Genomic DNA, 13,961 nt, shown 5'->3' on the forward strand with positions numbered 1-13,961 from the left:
CACACAAAGGAAGACGAGAGAAGTAAGGAGCACGTGGACAACTGGCCCTGGGAGTTCCTCGCCTGGCCTACAGCGGCATGAGGGGGCTTTGAGGAATACAGCTGTTGGGGGGGGTCTCAGAGGCCCCTGATACTCGGGGCTTTCAGCCTGACAGGATCATGGCATCGGTTCCCAGTAAGCCGCTTTCTTCTGTCAGGCCTGTGAAGAGTCTCCTCTGGAGGTCCCAGAACTGCCTAACCAAGAGAGGCCACACTCTACTCCAGGGTCAGGCGTCCAGGACATCATCTGTGTCCCAGAGCTCCCTCTCCATAGGGGCACCAAGTTCCAAAGGCCCGGCTGGGGTGGGAGCCTGGCACACCTCAGAGCAAGGGGGCTGCTAAGGGCCTGGCCTGCCACGGCCTCACACTCACTGGGCAACAAGTCCTCTGCAGACAGGCCTGGCCCCGAGACAGCTGAGCAGAGGCCATTTCCTGGGAACGCCACCCCCCCCAGTGGCCAGCCTTCCTCACTGCCTCTCTCCTCTTCCTCCTCCTCAGACTCCCTGGGAGGCCACCAGTCACCTCCTGTCCCCAGCCAAAAGACCCTCAGGGAAGAAAGTGGGAGGGAATCATCATCATAAAACAGCATAATTATTCACTCATTCATCAGACAAATAGTTCTTGAGGGTCTGCGCTGAGCCCGGCTCTGTGGTAGGTACACAGGATACAACTGTGAGTGATGTGGGCCCCATTCCTGTCCTCAGGGAGCTGGGAGTCCTGAGGGGGAGACAGTTGACTAACATGCACACAGACATGTGGCGGATATGGAACATGACGTTGGTGGCCACGTGGGTCATGAAGAGAAGCTGAGCCACGTGGGGTGAGGAGTCAGGAGGTGCTGCTGTGGGTCACTGGTCCAGAAGCTTCTCTGAGGCAGTCACCTGGGCGACCAGGACGCCACAAGGGCAGGATCCGGGCCAAGAGCTGAGAGGAGAGTGCTCCAGGCACAGGGAAGAGCAGAGGCTGAGATCCTGAAGCAGAAGCGGGCTTGTGAGGCAGAAGCAAGTGGACTGCTGGACTGACAGCCTCAGTTCTTGCCAGTTGCTGGCTGGAGGACAGTGTGGCCGGCCTCAGGGATGAGGGAAGGACACGGGGCTGGAGAGATAATGGGGGCCAGATCGGGCCTGACAGCCAAGGTAAGGATTCAGCTTTGACTCTGAGTGAGATGAGGAGCCATGAAACACTTTTGATCAGGGAAATGACATTACCTCGAGTATGTTTTTAAAGGATCGCAAAATACTTAAAAATTAATATTAGCAGCTAGCATTTATTAAGCACTCCAGTCTTACACTTGGCATTTTGACCACATTATCTTCTTTCATCCTTACAACCACCCTATGAAGTGATAGACCTGATTCTCTTGTCCTTGTTCCAAGACTGACAACTGAGGTTCAGAGGGGTGAAGCGATGTGCCCAAGGTCACACAGCTGCCAACTGTGAGCTCAAGGTGAGCCAGTCTGTCCCTCTCCAGAGCTGTAGGGTTACTCTGGTCCAGGGGTTGGGAGGACTGGCTTCCAATTCTGACTCCCACCCTCTGGCTGTTGTGGTTCCTGTCTGGTCCTGACATTGCCACAGCTCCAGCCTCCATGACAGGGACATAACCCATCCTCCTCTGGGGGCTGCAGGGAGGACACTGAGCCAGGGTCCAGCCAGCGGTGCATGCATGGCAGATGGTCATCAGGTGTTAGTGCTCTAACACTCATCCCCAGAGCTTTGGGGGCTGTGTTCTAGGGACCTGGTGAAACACATCAGGTCAGTCCACCTTGGAAAGAGGAGGCACCCATTCTGCGACGACAAGGGAAGTGGCAGAGGCCCCCAGATTTAGGCAGGGGCTGGGTGGAACTGAGCAAGGTACAGAGTCAGCCTCGTCCTCTCCCAAGAGACTGTCGTCTTCCTCTTCAGCCAGTAAGGATGCACGAGAGAGAGAAGACCTCATCGCCTTATGGGAAACAACTAGCTCCTGCCAAGAGGCATCCCCTCACAGCCCAGGTCAGAAACAACCCCCTGCCCAGGGGTCACAAAACCCGCAGCTCTACCAGGACAGTGGTCTTCCCTCACGTGCAGCAGTCGTCTGTCATTGCCCAGGTTCTCTTTGTTCAGTTAGCCTCCTGGGACCCCAGAAATCCATAAACAGCAAATGACAACTATTTTCATGCTTTGACTTATCTTCTGATCCTCTGGGTGCACAAACATCCATTCCTACCTGTTTATATGAGCATACGAATCCTCTTGTGGAATTTGTTTCCATCTGATGCTATTCCAAACATGTAGGAAGAAACCTCGGAGGTTCCTGGCCCTCTTTTCGAAGAGCCGTGTGGCCTACTGGTCAGAATGTAGGGTTGGGAGGTAGGCAGACATGGATTCAGATCCCAGACAGGCAAGCTGTGTGAACTTGGAAAAGCCATTTGACTTCTTCAGGCCCCAGTTTCCTCCACCTGTGGGGCAGAGACAAGAGTGTTCCTCTCACCAAGCCAGGAAAAGGTAAAAGAGGATAGGTAGTATGTACAACACTCCAGCCAAGTACCCTGCACAGACAATGGTTCATTTGCTGTCACCTTAGTCCTTACTGAGATATGCAGCAGGCTCAGAAACTTCCCTGTTTGAGATAATACTTGTAATATGCTATATTTATGGCTGTGTAACAAATTCCCCTAAAATGTAATGGTTTAAGTGAACACACATTTTATTATCTCACAGTTTCTGTGGGTTAGGAGTGTCACCACAGCTTACCTGGGTCTTCTGCTTCAGGGTCCCTTAAACCCTGCTGTCAAGGTGTGAGGCAAGGTTGAGGTCTCATCCGAATGCTCCACCGAGGAAGAATTCACTTGGAAGCTCAGGTGGCTGTTGGCAGGGTCAATGGCTCAGGGGCTACTGGACTGACAGCCTCAGTTCTTGCCGGTTGCTGGCTGGAGGCTGCCCTCAATTTCTTGAATGTGAACCTCTCCAATATAGCACCCTGCTTCCTCGAAGCATGTGAGCCAAGAAGGCAATGCAGTTGGCTAGCAAGACAGAAGTCACCGTCTTAAGTACCTGAATCACAGAAGTGACATCTCATCACCCTTGCCATATCCTACTGGCTAGAAACAAGTCCCCAGGTCCTTCCACACTCAGTTGGAGAGCATAAATACCAAGAGGCAGGAGTCTCCAGGGATCACTTTAGAGTCTACACTACACAGCAAAGTACTGTTCAGCTACCATTTTCTGGTGCCTTTTATGTACCAGGCTCTGTCCTGGAGCCGGGAATTTTAAAAGTGGATAAGTCAGGGATTCTATCTCCCAGGAACTTCTGTGAGGTGTTTTCTGCTTCAGGCTCTTAATCATTTTTCACTGCTGCGAACACTTTGGGACCTGTGTAGTATCTCTGTTGAGGGCAGGAGGGCAACTACTCACTCCATAATGTGAATGAGTTAACTAGACCCTTTTCCTCCATCCCAGGCTGGTCAGAGAAAAGACACACCACACACACACACACACACACACACACAGAGTGAGCTAGCTCTGGAGGGCATTTGCAGAGAGTAGTGGTCACTGTGCTGCTATGGGAATGAAGGGAATGAGACCAGCCCCTTCTCTGGGGAAGCACACCAGGTGATGGGAAGCAAAGAGGTAAACTCAGATCACAGCGGAGGCCAGACCCACAAGAGAGAGTTGACATCGCAGTCCCCCTTAAAGAAAAAGATTATAGCCAATGACTGAGAAGCTGAGCCAAGCTTTGCCCTATACTTAGTGGGCAATGGTGGCTTGATCTCAAAGCAACTGGAGTTTTCTTCCCCAACACAACACCTCTTCCCCCACTCTGACTCCACCTCGTGGATGCCAGAGAGGCTTGTTACAGGGAGGCAACAACTTCTAGCCTTCATGAAAAAGCAGCTCCTTTTGTTGGAGAAACCTTATCTTCCCTGGCTAACCACGAGGGTCTGATGGGGCCTGGTCGTCACAGACTCTAACTTCTCTTGGCCATGGGGGTGGACTTGGTACCCAAGCTGGATCAATCTCCCATTCCCCGGTCCATAAAATATATGACCCAATCCAAGCTAATCAGCCCTTCTCTGGCATTTTTTCCTAGGTGAAGCTGACAGGGAAGAGACTATTGTCCCAGTTAATCAGGAAGCAGCTATGGTAACCATGTTTTCAGCCATATAGGGGGGAAAAAAAGAAAAGATGGAGCCAAATGTACACAGAGACAAAACAAAAAAAAGAGAGAGAGAGAGATACCAGCCAGCATCACATCTCTGGTTCCCATCTTCAAGCTTGACTTGAAAATCTTCTTATTTTGGGATGCCTGGGTGGCTCAGTCTGTTAAGCAGTTGCCTTCAGCTCAGGTCATGATCTCAGGGTCCTGGGATCGAGTCCCGCATCGGGCTTCCTGCTCAGTGGGGAGCCTGCTTCTCCCTCTCCCTCTTCTTGTGCTCTCTCTGTCAAATAAAGAAAATATTTTTTAAAAAAGAAAGAAAGAAAATCTTCTCATTTAGAATCTTTTTATTTTTCTTGAAATAATTCAAATTGGGTTTCTGTCACACTCCAACCACAGGGTCCTGAACTACAAGTCTACAATTTTATGGTTGGAATTCAAGCTAAAGCTCCAAATCTTCCTGGGAGATGTGATCCAGAGGTCCAAATTCTTACTAAAGTATAAATGACTAAGATCCTTTCTTGAGAGAAGGCTGTGATTATGGGCTTATTTGAAAATACACAGGGCTTTATAAGGTTAAAAGTAGAGACAGTCAATGGGCGCCTGGGTGGCTCAGTTGGTTAAGCGACTGCCTTCGGCTCAGGTCATGATCCTGGAGTCCCTGGATCAAGTCCTGCATCGGGCTCCCTGCTCGGCAGGGAGCCTGCTTCTGCCTCTGACCCTCCCCCCTTCTCATGTGCTCTCTCTCTCTCATTCTCTCTGTCTCAAATAAATAAATAAATAAAATCTTTAAAAAAAAATTTAAAAAGTAGAGACAGTCAAGACATCTTCACCATATTCACATGTAAAAAGAGCTCATGATTCAAATTCAGAAAACCTGCATTTGAGTCCAGGCTCTACCACTAACTGGCAACTTACTTCTCTGGGCCTCAATTTCTCCACCTGCAAAATGGGAGTAAGAATGTTTCTGTGCCTGGGTGTTATATGAAAACAATGAATCGTGGATCACTACATCAAAAACTAATGATGTATCGTATGGTGACTAATATAACATAATTAAATTACATTACATTTTAAAAAAAAGAATGTTTCTGTTCTTCCTAGCTTAGGAAGTTGTCATGTGGAAAAATATCAACATTATATTGTTTCCCTGTAGCCAACATCCCTGGATGTGTTATATTAAATACATCTTAACACTATATTTGGGTAAATGCCAATGAACAGGAATGTAAATAACATCTCTCCAGTAGGGCTCAGCACCTGAGGATAAGAGTGGATGAGAAAAGCTTAAAACAGCATCAAGGAGTAGATGTCCATCTAAGAGCAATGGTGTTAGTCTGGACTCTCAGTTGGTATAGCTCTCATAGATACATTTTAATCATTTCTTTTCAAGTTAATTTCTAAATTGTATCTCTCTTTTCATTTTTTTTTTTTAATTAACATTGGGGCACCTGGGTGTCTCAGTCAGTTAAGCATCTGCTCTTGATTTCAGCTCAGATCATGATCTCAGGGCCCTGAGATGGAGCCCCAATTTGGGCTCTGCACTGAGCATGGAGCCTGCTTAAGATTCTCCCTCTCCCTCTGCCCCTGTTCCTACTCTCTAAATAAATAAGTAGATAAACAAAAGCTTTTAAAAATTTAACATGCACATGAAAAAAAATTTCAAACAAGAGAGAAGCATAAAACTAAAACAATCCGCTTCAGCTCTCTACTGCAGCCTTTTCATCCAGATGTCAACATTTATTTCCATATATGGATCTTACCAAATAGCAGTCGGTTTCATATTTTTTGATGTTGATTTAGTTACAGTTTAGTTACAGTTTTACATGTCAGCACATAAGGGTTTTTTGTTTTATTTTGTTTTTAAGATTAGAATCCTTCTAGTTACCAATGTGCGGGATTTGCTGGATCTGGCATCCAGTACAGGGTTCAAAAAATAATGTCAAAGGGAAGACAGAAACAAGGGGAAGGGGGATATAAACGAGGAGTCAGGGGAGGGGGAAGGATGATGGAAAGAAAAAGAAGAGTGGTAGGAAGAGGGAGGGAAGAGAGAAAGAGAGGAAAGGAAGAGAGGAGAGAAAGAAAGAGAGAGAGGAGGGAGGAAGGAAGGAAGGGAGGGAGGAAAGAGAAAGGAAGAGAGGAAGGGAGGGAGGGAGAGACGGAAAGACTGGCAGACAGACAGAAACAGGAAGAGAGAGGGAGGGAGAGACAGACAGAAACAGAGAGACAGACAATGAGACAGAGACAGAAAGAGAGGAAGGGAAGGAGAGACAGAGACAGAGCGGGAGGGAAGGAGAGCCGGACAGACAATCAGACCAACAGAGAGAGAGAAAAGGAAAGAAAGGAAGGAGGGAAGGGAGGAAGAGAGTGGAGAAGAGGGAAAGAAAGAGAAAAAGGAGAGCAAGGGAGAGAGAGAGGAGAGAGAAGAGAGGCAAGAGAGATTCTGAGCAGTGGACCCCGCCCCCGGCCCGGACTCCGCCCCCGGCCCGCGGCCTGCAGCGCCCCCTCCAGCCGCCAGGGGCCGCCACGGGCAGCCGGCCTCACCCTGCGCGCGCGGCGGGCCCTCTCTCCCGCCTCCGCGCCGGCCGCTCGCTGCCCCGCCGCCGCTCTCGGGCTACGGCCGGGTCTCGCGCGCCGTCTTCTCGTGAGGGGCCTCGCGCCGCCCGGCGCACGCCGCCCCCCTGCCTCGCGGCGCGGGGTCTCGCGGGCCCCGCTCCCGCCCTCCGCTTGCCTGGCCCGGACCGGAAGCGGCGCCGCACGGCCTGGGCCTGGCGCGGGGGGCGGGCACCGGGGCCCGGTCGGATATGGGCAAGAAGCACAAGAAGCACAAGTCGGACAAACACCTCTACGAGGGTGAGGAGTGGGCTGCGGTGGGGGGCGGCGAGCCCGCGGCGGCTCTGGGCTGGGGTGGGGCTGGGGTGGGGAGGGAGGAGGGCCTCGCTCCTTCGAGACCGCCCTGGAGCTCCCGAGGAGGGCCGGGGGCCGCACCTCCCACGGGCAGGCCGGGACCCGCGAAGGGGGCGCGGCCCGCCGGGGCCGCATTCGAACCCCAGGCCGCTGGCCCCCGGCGGGGCTCTTGCCGGGAGGTTTGAGACGGCCCCCAGAGGCCCGCCGCGTTCGGGGCACCCTCCGGGCGGGTGTCCGTCAGTCAACAGGTGCTTCGCGGGGCGCCCACTGCGTGCCCAAAGCCGCCGCGGCCGTGGCGCCGCCTTCTCCCGCCGGCCACGCTGCCTCTGCATTGTGGGCGCTGCCCGGCGCGTCCCCCGCGTAATCGAGGCTCTTTCCTTTTGTTTAAGAGTATGTAGAGAAGCCCTTGAAGCTGGTCCTCAAAGTGGGAGGGAACGAAGTCACCGAGCTCTCCACGGGCAGCTCGGGGCACGACTCAAGCCTCTTCGAAGACAAAAACGATCATGACAAACACAAGGACAGAAAGCGGAAAAAGCGAAAGAAAGGAGAGAAGCAGGTTCCAGGGGAAGAAAAGGGGAGAAAACGGAGACGAGTAAAGGTAAATGTCGTTGCGTGGCTTCCGCGTTGCGGGTCGCACCACTTTCGAGAGTTCCCGCCGCCCGCTGCCGGCCTAACTCTATTCTCTTTGTGTCTAGCGAGACGCTAAAACGCCTGTAAAATCCGCCTTGTTTTGAGGAGGAGCAGGGCAGCACAGAAACAGGAATCATCTGTGAGTTTCAGCAGCTCTCGATTGTAATTATACCCTTAGTTAAACTCACAGCAAGTGAGCGAGCAGCTAAGTCCTGACTTTCAGGAGCTGTGTCAGAGTACTTTCTCCACCCAGGAAAGGTAAAAGTCATGCTCAGAAAAGCCTCCGTGTTGGAGCTTTGTCAAAAATCGTCAGTTCAGAAGTGATAGGGATCTGTTGGGGTTCAGATTTTGTTCTGACGTAGATGAATACTGTAATGCCAGATATATAATGAGCAGCTTTGATCTTAAAGCTTGAGTCTGTTGAAGAGAAAATTCGATCAGAGACCTTTAAGGGATATGACACCAGTGATAAAAATAAGCATTGTCTTAACCGTTTGCAGTTAATAGGAAAAAGGGGGGAAAGTAGCTGCTGTCTTGGTTCACAGGCTGGCCAGAATAATAATTAACTTTGATGGATGATCGTATACATATCTGGAATTGTCCTAGACTTCTGCACCAGATTTAACCTGTCACTGAGTGACTTACTAAATCAATTACGGGGTCTTGAAAATAGATTTCCATAAGTTCGCTTTGTAATTTTTCTTACATTTATATATAACAGCAGTGTTCTGTTCCATGGGATTAAACACGCCGTAAGTCACTAAAGCTTACAGACTCTTTAGAGTTTCTTAAATCTGTTATTTTTTGCCTCAGTTTTTAATTGCCTTTGGCTAGACTGTGACAATATATAGAACTACTTAATGTTTTCTTTTCCTAAGTTATAAAAGCCACTCTATGCATACGATTTAAGAAATTCAAGCAATACAGACGTGAACAAAAGGAGGGCAATAAATTTTCCTCACCCTAGTCCCTCACACAGTCTCTCTGTCTAGAGGTAACCAGTTTTTTGGGGTTTTTTAAATTATTTTTATTTGTAAAGTAGTTTAATGAACATCGTTTTTAAAAGTCAAGACCACTTCAAGGCTTTTAACACAAAAGCAGTCTCCTGCCCCATCCTAGAGTTTTACTTCCCAAACTTTCTGGTTTTTTCTTTGGATATTTGTCTCCTTTTTTAGTAGGTTTATGTTGGTATTTCCTGATTTATAAGTTTACATCTTTTACTGGTCTGTTAAAGAAGATGAGAATTTAAATTAGTGTTCTAATGCTGCTTCCTGCCCCCAATTTCCCTTCATCCATTCTCCCAGTATAGATACATCACAGGTGTTGGTTAAATCAGTATTCACTGTTCAATTACTGTTCACTGGTGGCAAGTATAATAAATACAGATTTGGTCTTGATCCCTTGTTATTTGCTTTCATTGGTTTGATTATCATGTACCAGTTCTTCCCAAACTCTGACAGATTTATAAAACCCATTTGATTTCTGTTTTTCACATGGCCAAACAGTTCCCCTTTTCTTGAGACATCCATCTTGTAGCCGTCCGTGCCCTCCTGCTCTAGTCTGTATTAGTTGTTCTCTAGGCCTTCTGGGACCCTCCTTTGCCTCTTTCCTGGATCCTGTGTCTTCTTGATTTACTCCCTTTTTCTGGTGGAATCTTAACTCTAGGAACTTTTCTAAAAAAGCATTCATAGGAGGTAGTTTTCATAAGTCCTTATGAGATTGAACATCTTTATTCTACCCTCATACAGTCCACTCCTGTAGATTGATGGTTTCACTCAGTGTGGAATTCTGGACTGAAAATTACTGTCTCCTAGTATTTTGAAAGCATCTTCTCTCATTGTCCTTGTTTTAATAGCACCCTGTTCTTGTTTTTCTCTGAGGATATTAGTTGATGGGCTTTTTGCTTTTTTTTTTCCCCCCGTTTTCTTTTGCTCCCTGCTTTGTCTCTATTTCCGCTCGAGTTCTTCCGTTTATTTTCTTGGTCTCCTCTTTGTACATTAACAGCATCCCTTAGTTATCTGTTGAGCCTTTCTCGTCTGAATTTCAATGTGCAGCACAAAAGCCCAATGAAATACTTTGTGTCTAGACAGTTTGTCAGCTGTAGAGTCACTATACAGAGACCTGATCATTTTGGTGGAACCCCCAAATGTCTGTTCTCCAGAGAAAAATCCCTCCTGGAACAAGTTTACCTGACTGCTGGTATTTCGGGGGCCAACAGGGGTAGGAGACTGAAGGTCCTCCCACCCACTGCTCTGCTTTCAGTCCAGCATCTCTCCCCACTCCTGACTGGTATGCAGTCTGGAGACTCTGTGGTTCCTGGTGGCTCCAGGTTTGAGCTTTTCCAGGTTTCCGGGGTGTGAACTCTTCTCCTAGGTGTCCACTTCTGGATGGAGGCGGTAGCTTGCTGTCTGTGATCTGCACACGCCTCCACTTCCCTCTCATCTCCCAGGTGTGTGGGCGGCTTTCATCTCTGTCATCTCTTCTGTACTTTGTTCATCTCATTTAACTGGGAGTTGAGGTCACCCCTTTTAACCACTTCTGATTTTAGTCCTGGCACCATAATGCCAGCTGATATGCTTGTGCTCTTCATTTCTTTTATCACTTTCCTCATTCTTTTTATTAACTACATAGTATTTGGTTATATTGATGTACCATATTTTTATTTTATGCAATATTACGTCTAAATGTTACAAATAAAGCTGCAGCGAGTCTCGTGGACACAAATCTCTGTATACTTATATAAGGATATCTTCAAGATAAGTTCCTAGAATTCTCCCCCTCCGTTCCAGCCACTCTCATCTTTCTTGATTGTGGCTCTAAATGTCATTAGACTTCATTATATTTTGATTCCATTGTAAATTAAGATGCTTTTGCATTCATAGTCTTACTTGGACAGAACACCCTGCAGAATAGGACAGGTAGGTTAGTTTCCATTTTATAAAAGGTAAAATGGAAACTCGGAGAAGTGAAGGGAATTTGTGCAAGGTCCCATTTCCCCAGGACTCAGGGCCAGGGACCAGGGGACATTCTCTGGGGTGTCATTGGTAGAGGCTGTTTGGGTTATCCCTTTTTTGCAGGCCAGACTGGGGATGGGGAGAGGGCATTCTTTTGCTAGTGTTGTCTAGGTAGGGAGGCTTCAGAAGGACACCCCACTGTGAACTATGTTCTGGATCTCCAGGGAGTTTTAGGAACAGCAATTGCCTCGGGTCTCTTCTTGGGGAGAATCAGCTGCGTGACATCCTTGGGCCTGGGAGTGGCTGGGGGATGTGTGGTTCTACGGGACGGGTGATGCTTCTGTCAGTTCCATGTGGCAGGAAGGAAGAAGGATGCAGGGAAAAGATAAAGCATGCCCGCCCTTTCCCTTTTAAAGCATTTTTCTGAAAGGCGTTTGTAGCTTCTGCGTATATTTCATTACCCAGAACTTACTTAACCACATGGCCATACTAGCTGCTAGGGAGGCTGGGAAATGTCTTTTAGTTGGGGAAGGGGGTGGAGGCCTCGTACCCTAATAAAAATCAAGGATCTGTTACTTGCGGAAGATAAAGTTTTAGGGAAGCACACACACATGCAACGTAAGACCCTGTAATTTTTCAAAAGTGTTTGAGTTAAGTGATACTCTTCTCTTGAGTAGGGAAGGCCTGGTTATATTACTTTAAAACGCCCAAATAGATACATTAGTATCTGTTTGTATTTCTCTATGCAGAGTGGTGGCATTTAATACCAACCAGAGCATTACGAGTCCTATATATATCCCTTTGTTTTAATCAGGCCATAATTTAGACACCATCCCTATGAAAGTGTATTGGCTTTTTTTTTTTTTCCCTGAGCATTTGAATGCTGAGTGATTGGCAAAGAATTTGTGCACTGGCATAATTCTTATTATGTATAACATCACCCTTTCCTAAAGATCCAGCTTTACATTTTCAAGTTATTTCCACATCACATAACAAAATAGCAGCTGATAAAAAATGCTCACATCATTTGGTCTAATAATATAGGCACAAGAGGACAGTGAAGTAAAACTGAGGGGCAATAAGTAAAATTCTGTGTTGGCCATTACACTGATAACGTGGTGATTTATAAAAACTACAGAAGTGTTTACAAAATCATTTTAAGTGAAATAACAACTATACGCGCGCGTGCGCACACACACACACACAATTACTAAAAAACTACATAAACACTTTACATAGAACATATACATATTACATGCTGGGTTCTGCACTTACTGCTTTATGTATGTTATCTCCCCTTACTCTTTACCGTAATCCTATGAAGCCGGTATTACTATTTCTCTCTTTTTTTTAATTGTGGTAAAATACATGTAGCATAACCTTTACCATCTTAACTATTTTTAAGCGTCCAGTTCAGTAGTGTTGAGTATACTTACATTGTTGTACAATTTCCAGAACTTTTTCATGCCCATTAAACAACTCCCCATATCCCCCACCCTCCAGCTCCTGGTAACCACCATTCTGTTTTCTATCTCTGTGAGTTTGACTACTCTAGGTGTCTCATAGAAGTGGAATCACACAGCATTTCTCTTTTTGTGACTGGCTTGTTTTACTTAGTATACTCTCCTGGAGGTTCATCTATGTTGTGGCAGGTGTTAGAATTTCCCTCCTTTTTATGGCTGAGTAATAATTGGGTTGTATGAATATACCATGTTTTGTTTATCCATTCATCATCAGTAGACATTTGGTTTGCTTCTACCTCTTGGCTATTATAAATAATGCTGCTGTTAACATGAGTATAGAAGTATCTCTTCAAGAACCTGCTTTCAGTTCTTTTGGGTATATATCCAATAGTAGAAGTGCCAGATCATACTATTTTCTCTTTTACAGATGAGAAAACTAAGGCTCAGAGAGGTTAGTAACTTGCTCAAAGTCACACAGTCAGTGCCAGAACAAGAACTCCAATCCTACCCTCAAGAGGTCATTAACAAAAGAGTTGTTAGAGTGGACACTGCCCTCCACCCCCTTCGCAGTACGTGGGAGGTTAAAATCAGTGCCCTAACAGGCAAAGAGTTCTAGCTCGGACGGAGGCTCTGGAGAGGCCCTGGGGCTGGGTGAGGGGGATCACAGAAGACTTTGCTCAGGAGGCCGCATTTGAGCCGGTCTTCAGAAGTCAGAAATAGTGATGTTATACTGCATGGTTCAAGCAACATGGGATCAACTGTATACTCTGAGCTATATTTGTAACATAGGTTCTTTTCATCTTGTACAATTAAATGTAAAGGATCCTGTGTGTACAGCCATGAGTATTGTACTTCATTGGCTACTGCAGGGATTTTCAAAGGTAATCTGACGACCCAGTTTTCACCTGCGTACTGATTTAGAAGCTGATGCCTGAAGAGAACACCACAGTGCCGCAGAGAGATTCGGAGGTTAGGACGCTGCACAACAGCAGAGGACTGAGAACGGTAGCGTGGAGCTGGGCAAGTTGAGGGTGTGTATAGGGGACAGAAAGGAGTTTTCTTTTTAAGCACAGAATAAAGGAAGGGGGGTGGTAAAGGATGAGACCTGAACGGCAGGTGAGATGTCAGAGGAAGAAGTTTGAACTTAAATATGTTGACCCTAAGCAGTCAGAGACTTTCTGAGTGGAAGAATGATAAAAGTTGAGCCTTAGTAATGTTAATCTGTTAGCAGCGTCTAGCAGCTATTGAAGAGCAGAGGCTGGGTGTAAGGAGAACTACCTAGAAGGTTTTCCAACGAAAGAGCTCAGATGACAGCTCTAAATTCCTTTATTGAAACTCAGACCTGTACTCCTGAAAAACATAATCCTAACCCAAATTCTGTCTTAACAGCCTTGCAAGTCAGCTTCAGGTTTAGATGCTCAAAGAAGTTAGACTAGTTCCTTTGCTAGAGATCTTATCAGGAAAAAATGAGAGACTTTTTAAAAATTTTAAATCATAAGCATTAACATAGGATGTTATTTATAAAGCTGAGGTTAAAACTTTTAATGAAAAAAAAAACTTAATGAAAATTTTAAGCTATTACTCACATAGAATAAATTCCAATAAGCACCTATTTTATTAAAGCACTAAACTGGATTCCAAGGGGGATAACATACTCAAAACTAACATCTGAGGGTTTGTTGTAGGCCAGTACGTTTACTGTCTTCTTACAAATGGCTCTATGGGATAGGTACTGTTAGTATCTCATTGTATTGCTGAGCTAACGGAGGCATAGAGGATGAGATGGCTCATAACTAGAGAGAAGAAATGAATGACTGTCATTACGCAGAATGAAAAT

General features: G+C 46.7%; 1 protein-coding gene and 1 long non-coding RNA gene across 5 annotated transcripts in view; one reads left to right on the top strand and one right to left on the bottom strand.

The window, feature by feature from the left end:
- Window positions 1-1,107: 1,107 nt before the first annotated feature.
- Window positions 1,108-6,851, bottom strand: LOC135362828 (uncharacterized). Its single transcript, XR_010408110.1, has 4 exons — window positions 6,715-6,851; window positions 4,254-4,453; window positions 2,769-3,037; window positions 1,108-2,473 (listed from the first exon to the last, which is right to left on the bottom strand). It is a non-coding gene; the product is annotated as an uncharacterized LOC135362828 (long non-coding RNA).
- BRD7 (bromodomain containing 7) overlaps window positions 6,763-13,961 on the top strand; it is a 34,264-nt gene continuing 27,065 nt past the window's right edge. For all 4 annotated transcript variants that reach the window (XR_010408109.1, XM_045870030.3, XM_045870031.3 and 1 more), the window contains exons 1-2: window positions 6,763-7,023; window positions 7,467-7,675. Coding sequence is in view for 3 of the 4 variants with exons in the window: in XM_045870030.3 (XP_045725986.1) it covers window positions 6,975-7,023; window positions 7,467-7,675 (258 nt within the window). In the remaining variant the exon portion in view is untranslated. The remainder of the gene's footprint in view (window positions 7,024-7,466; window positions 7,676-13,961) is intronic.

This window comes from Mirounga angustirostris, unplaced genomic scaffold (assembly GCF_029215605.1).
Source record: "Mirounga angustirostris isolate CCGP_5_RB_7025 unplaced genomic scaffold, mMirAng1.0.hap1 SCAF_16, whole genome shotgun sequence".
In the NCBI taxonomy this organism is placed as follows: domain Eukaryota; kingdom Metazoa; phylum Chordata; class Mammalia; order Carnivora; family Phocidae; genus Mirounga; species Mirounga angustirostris.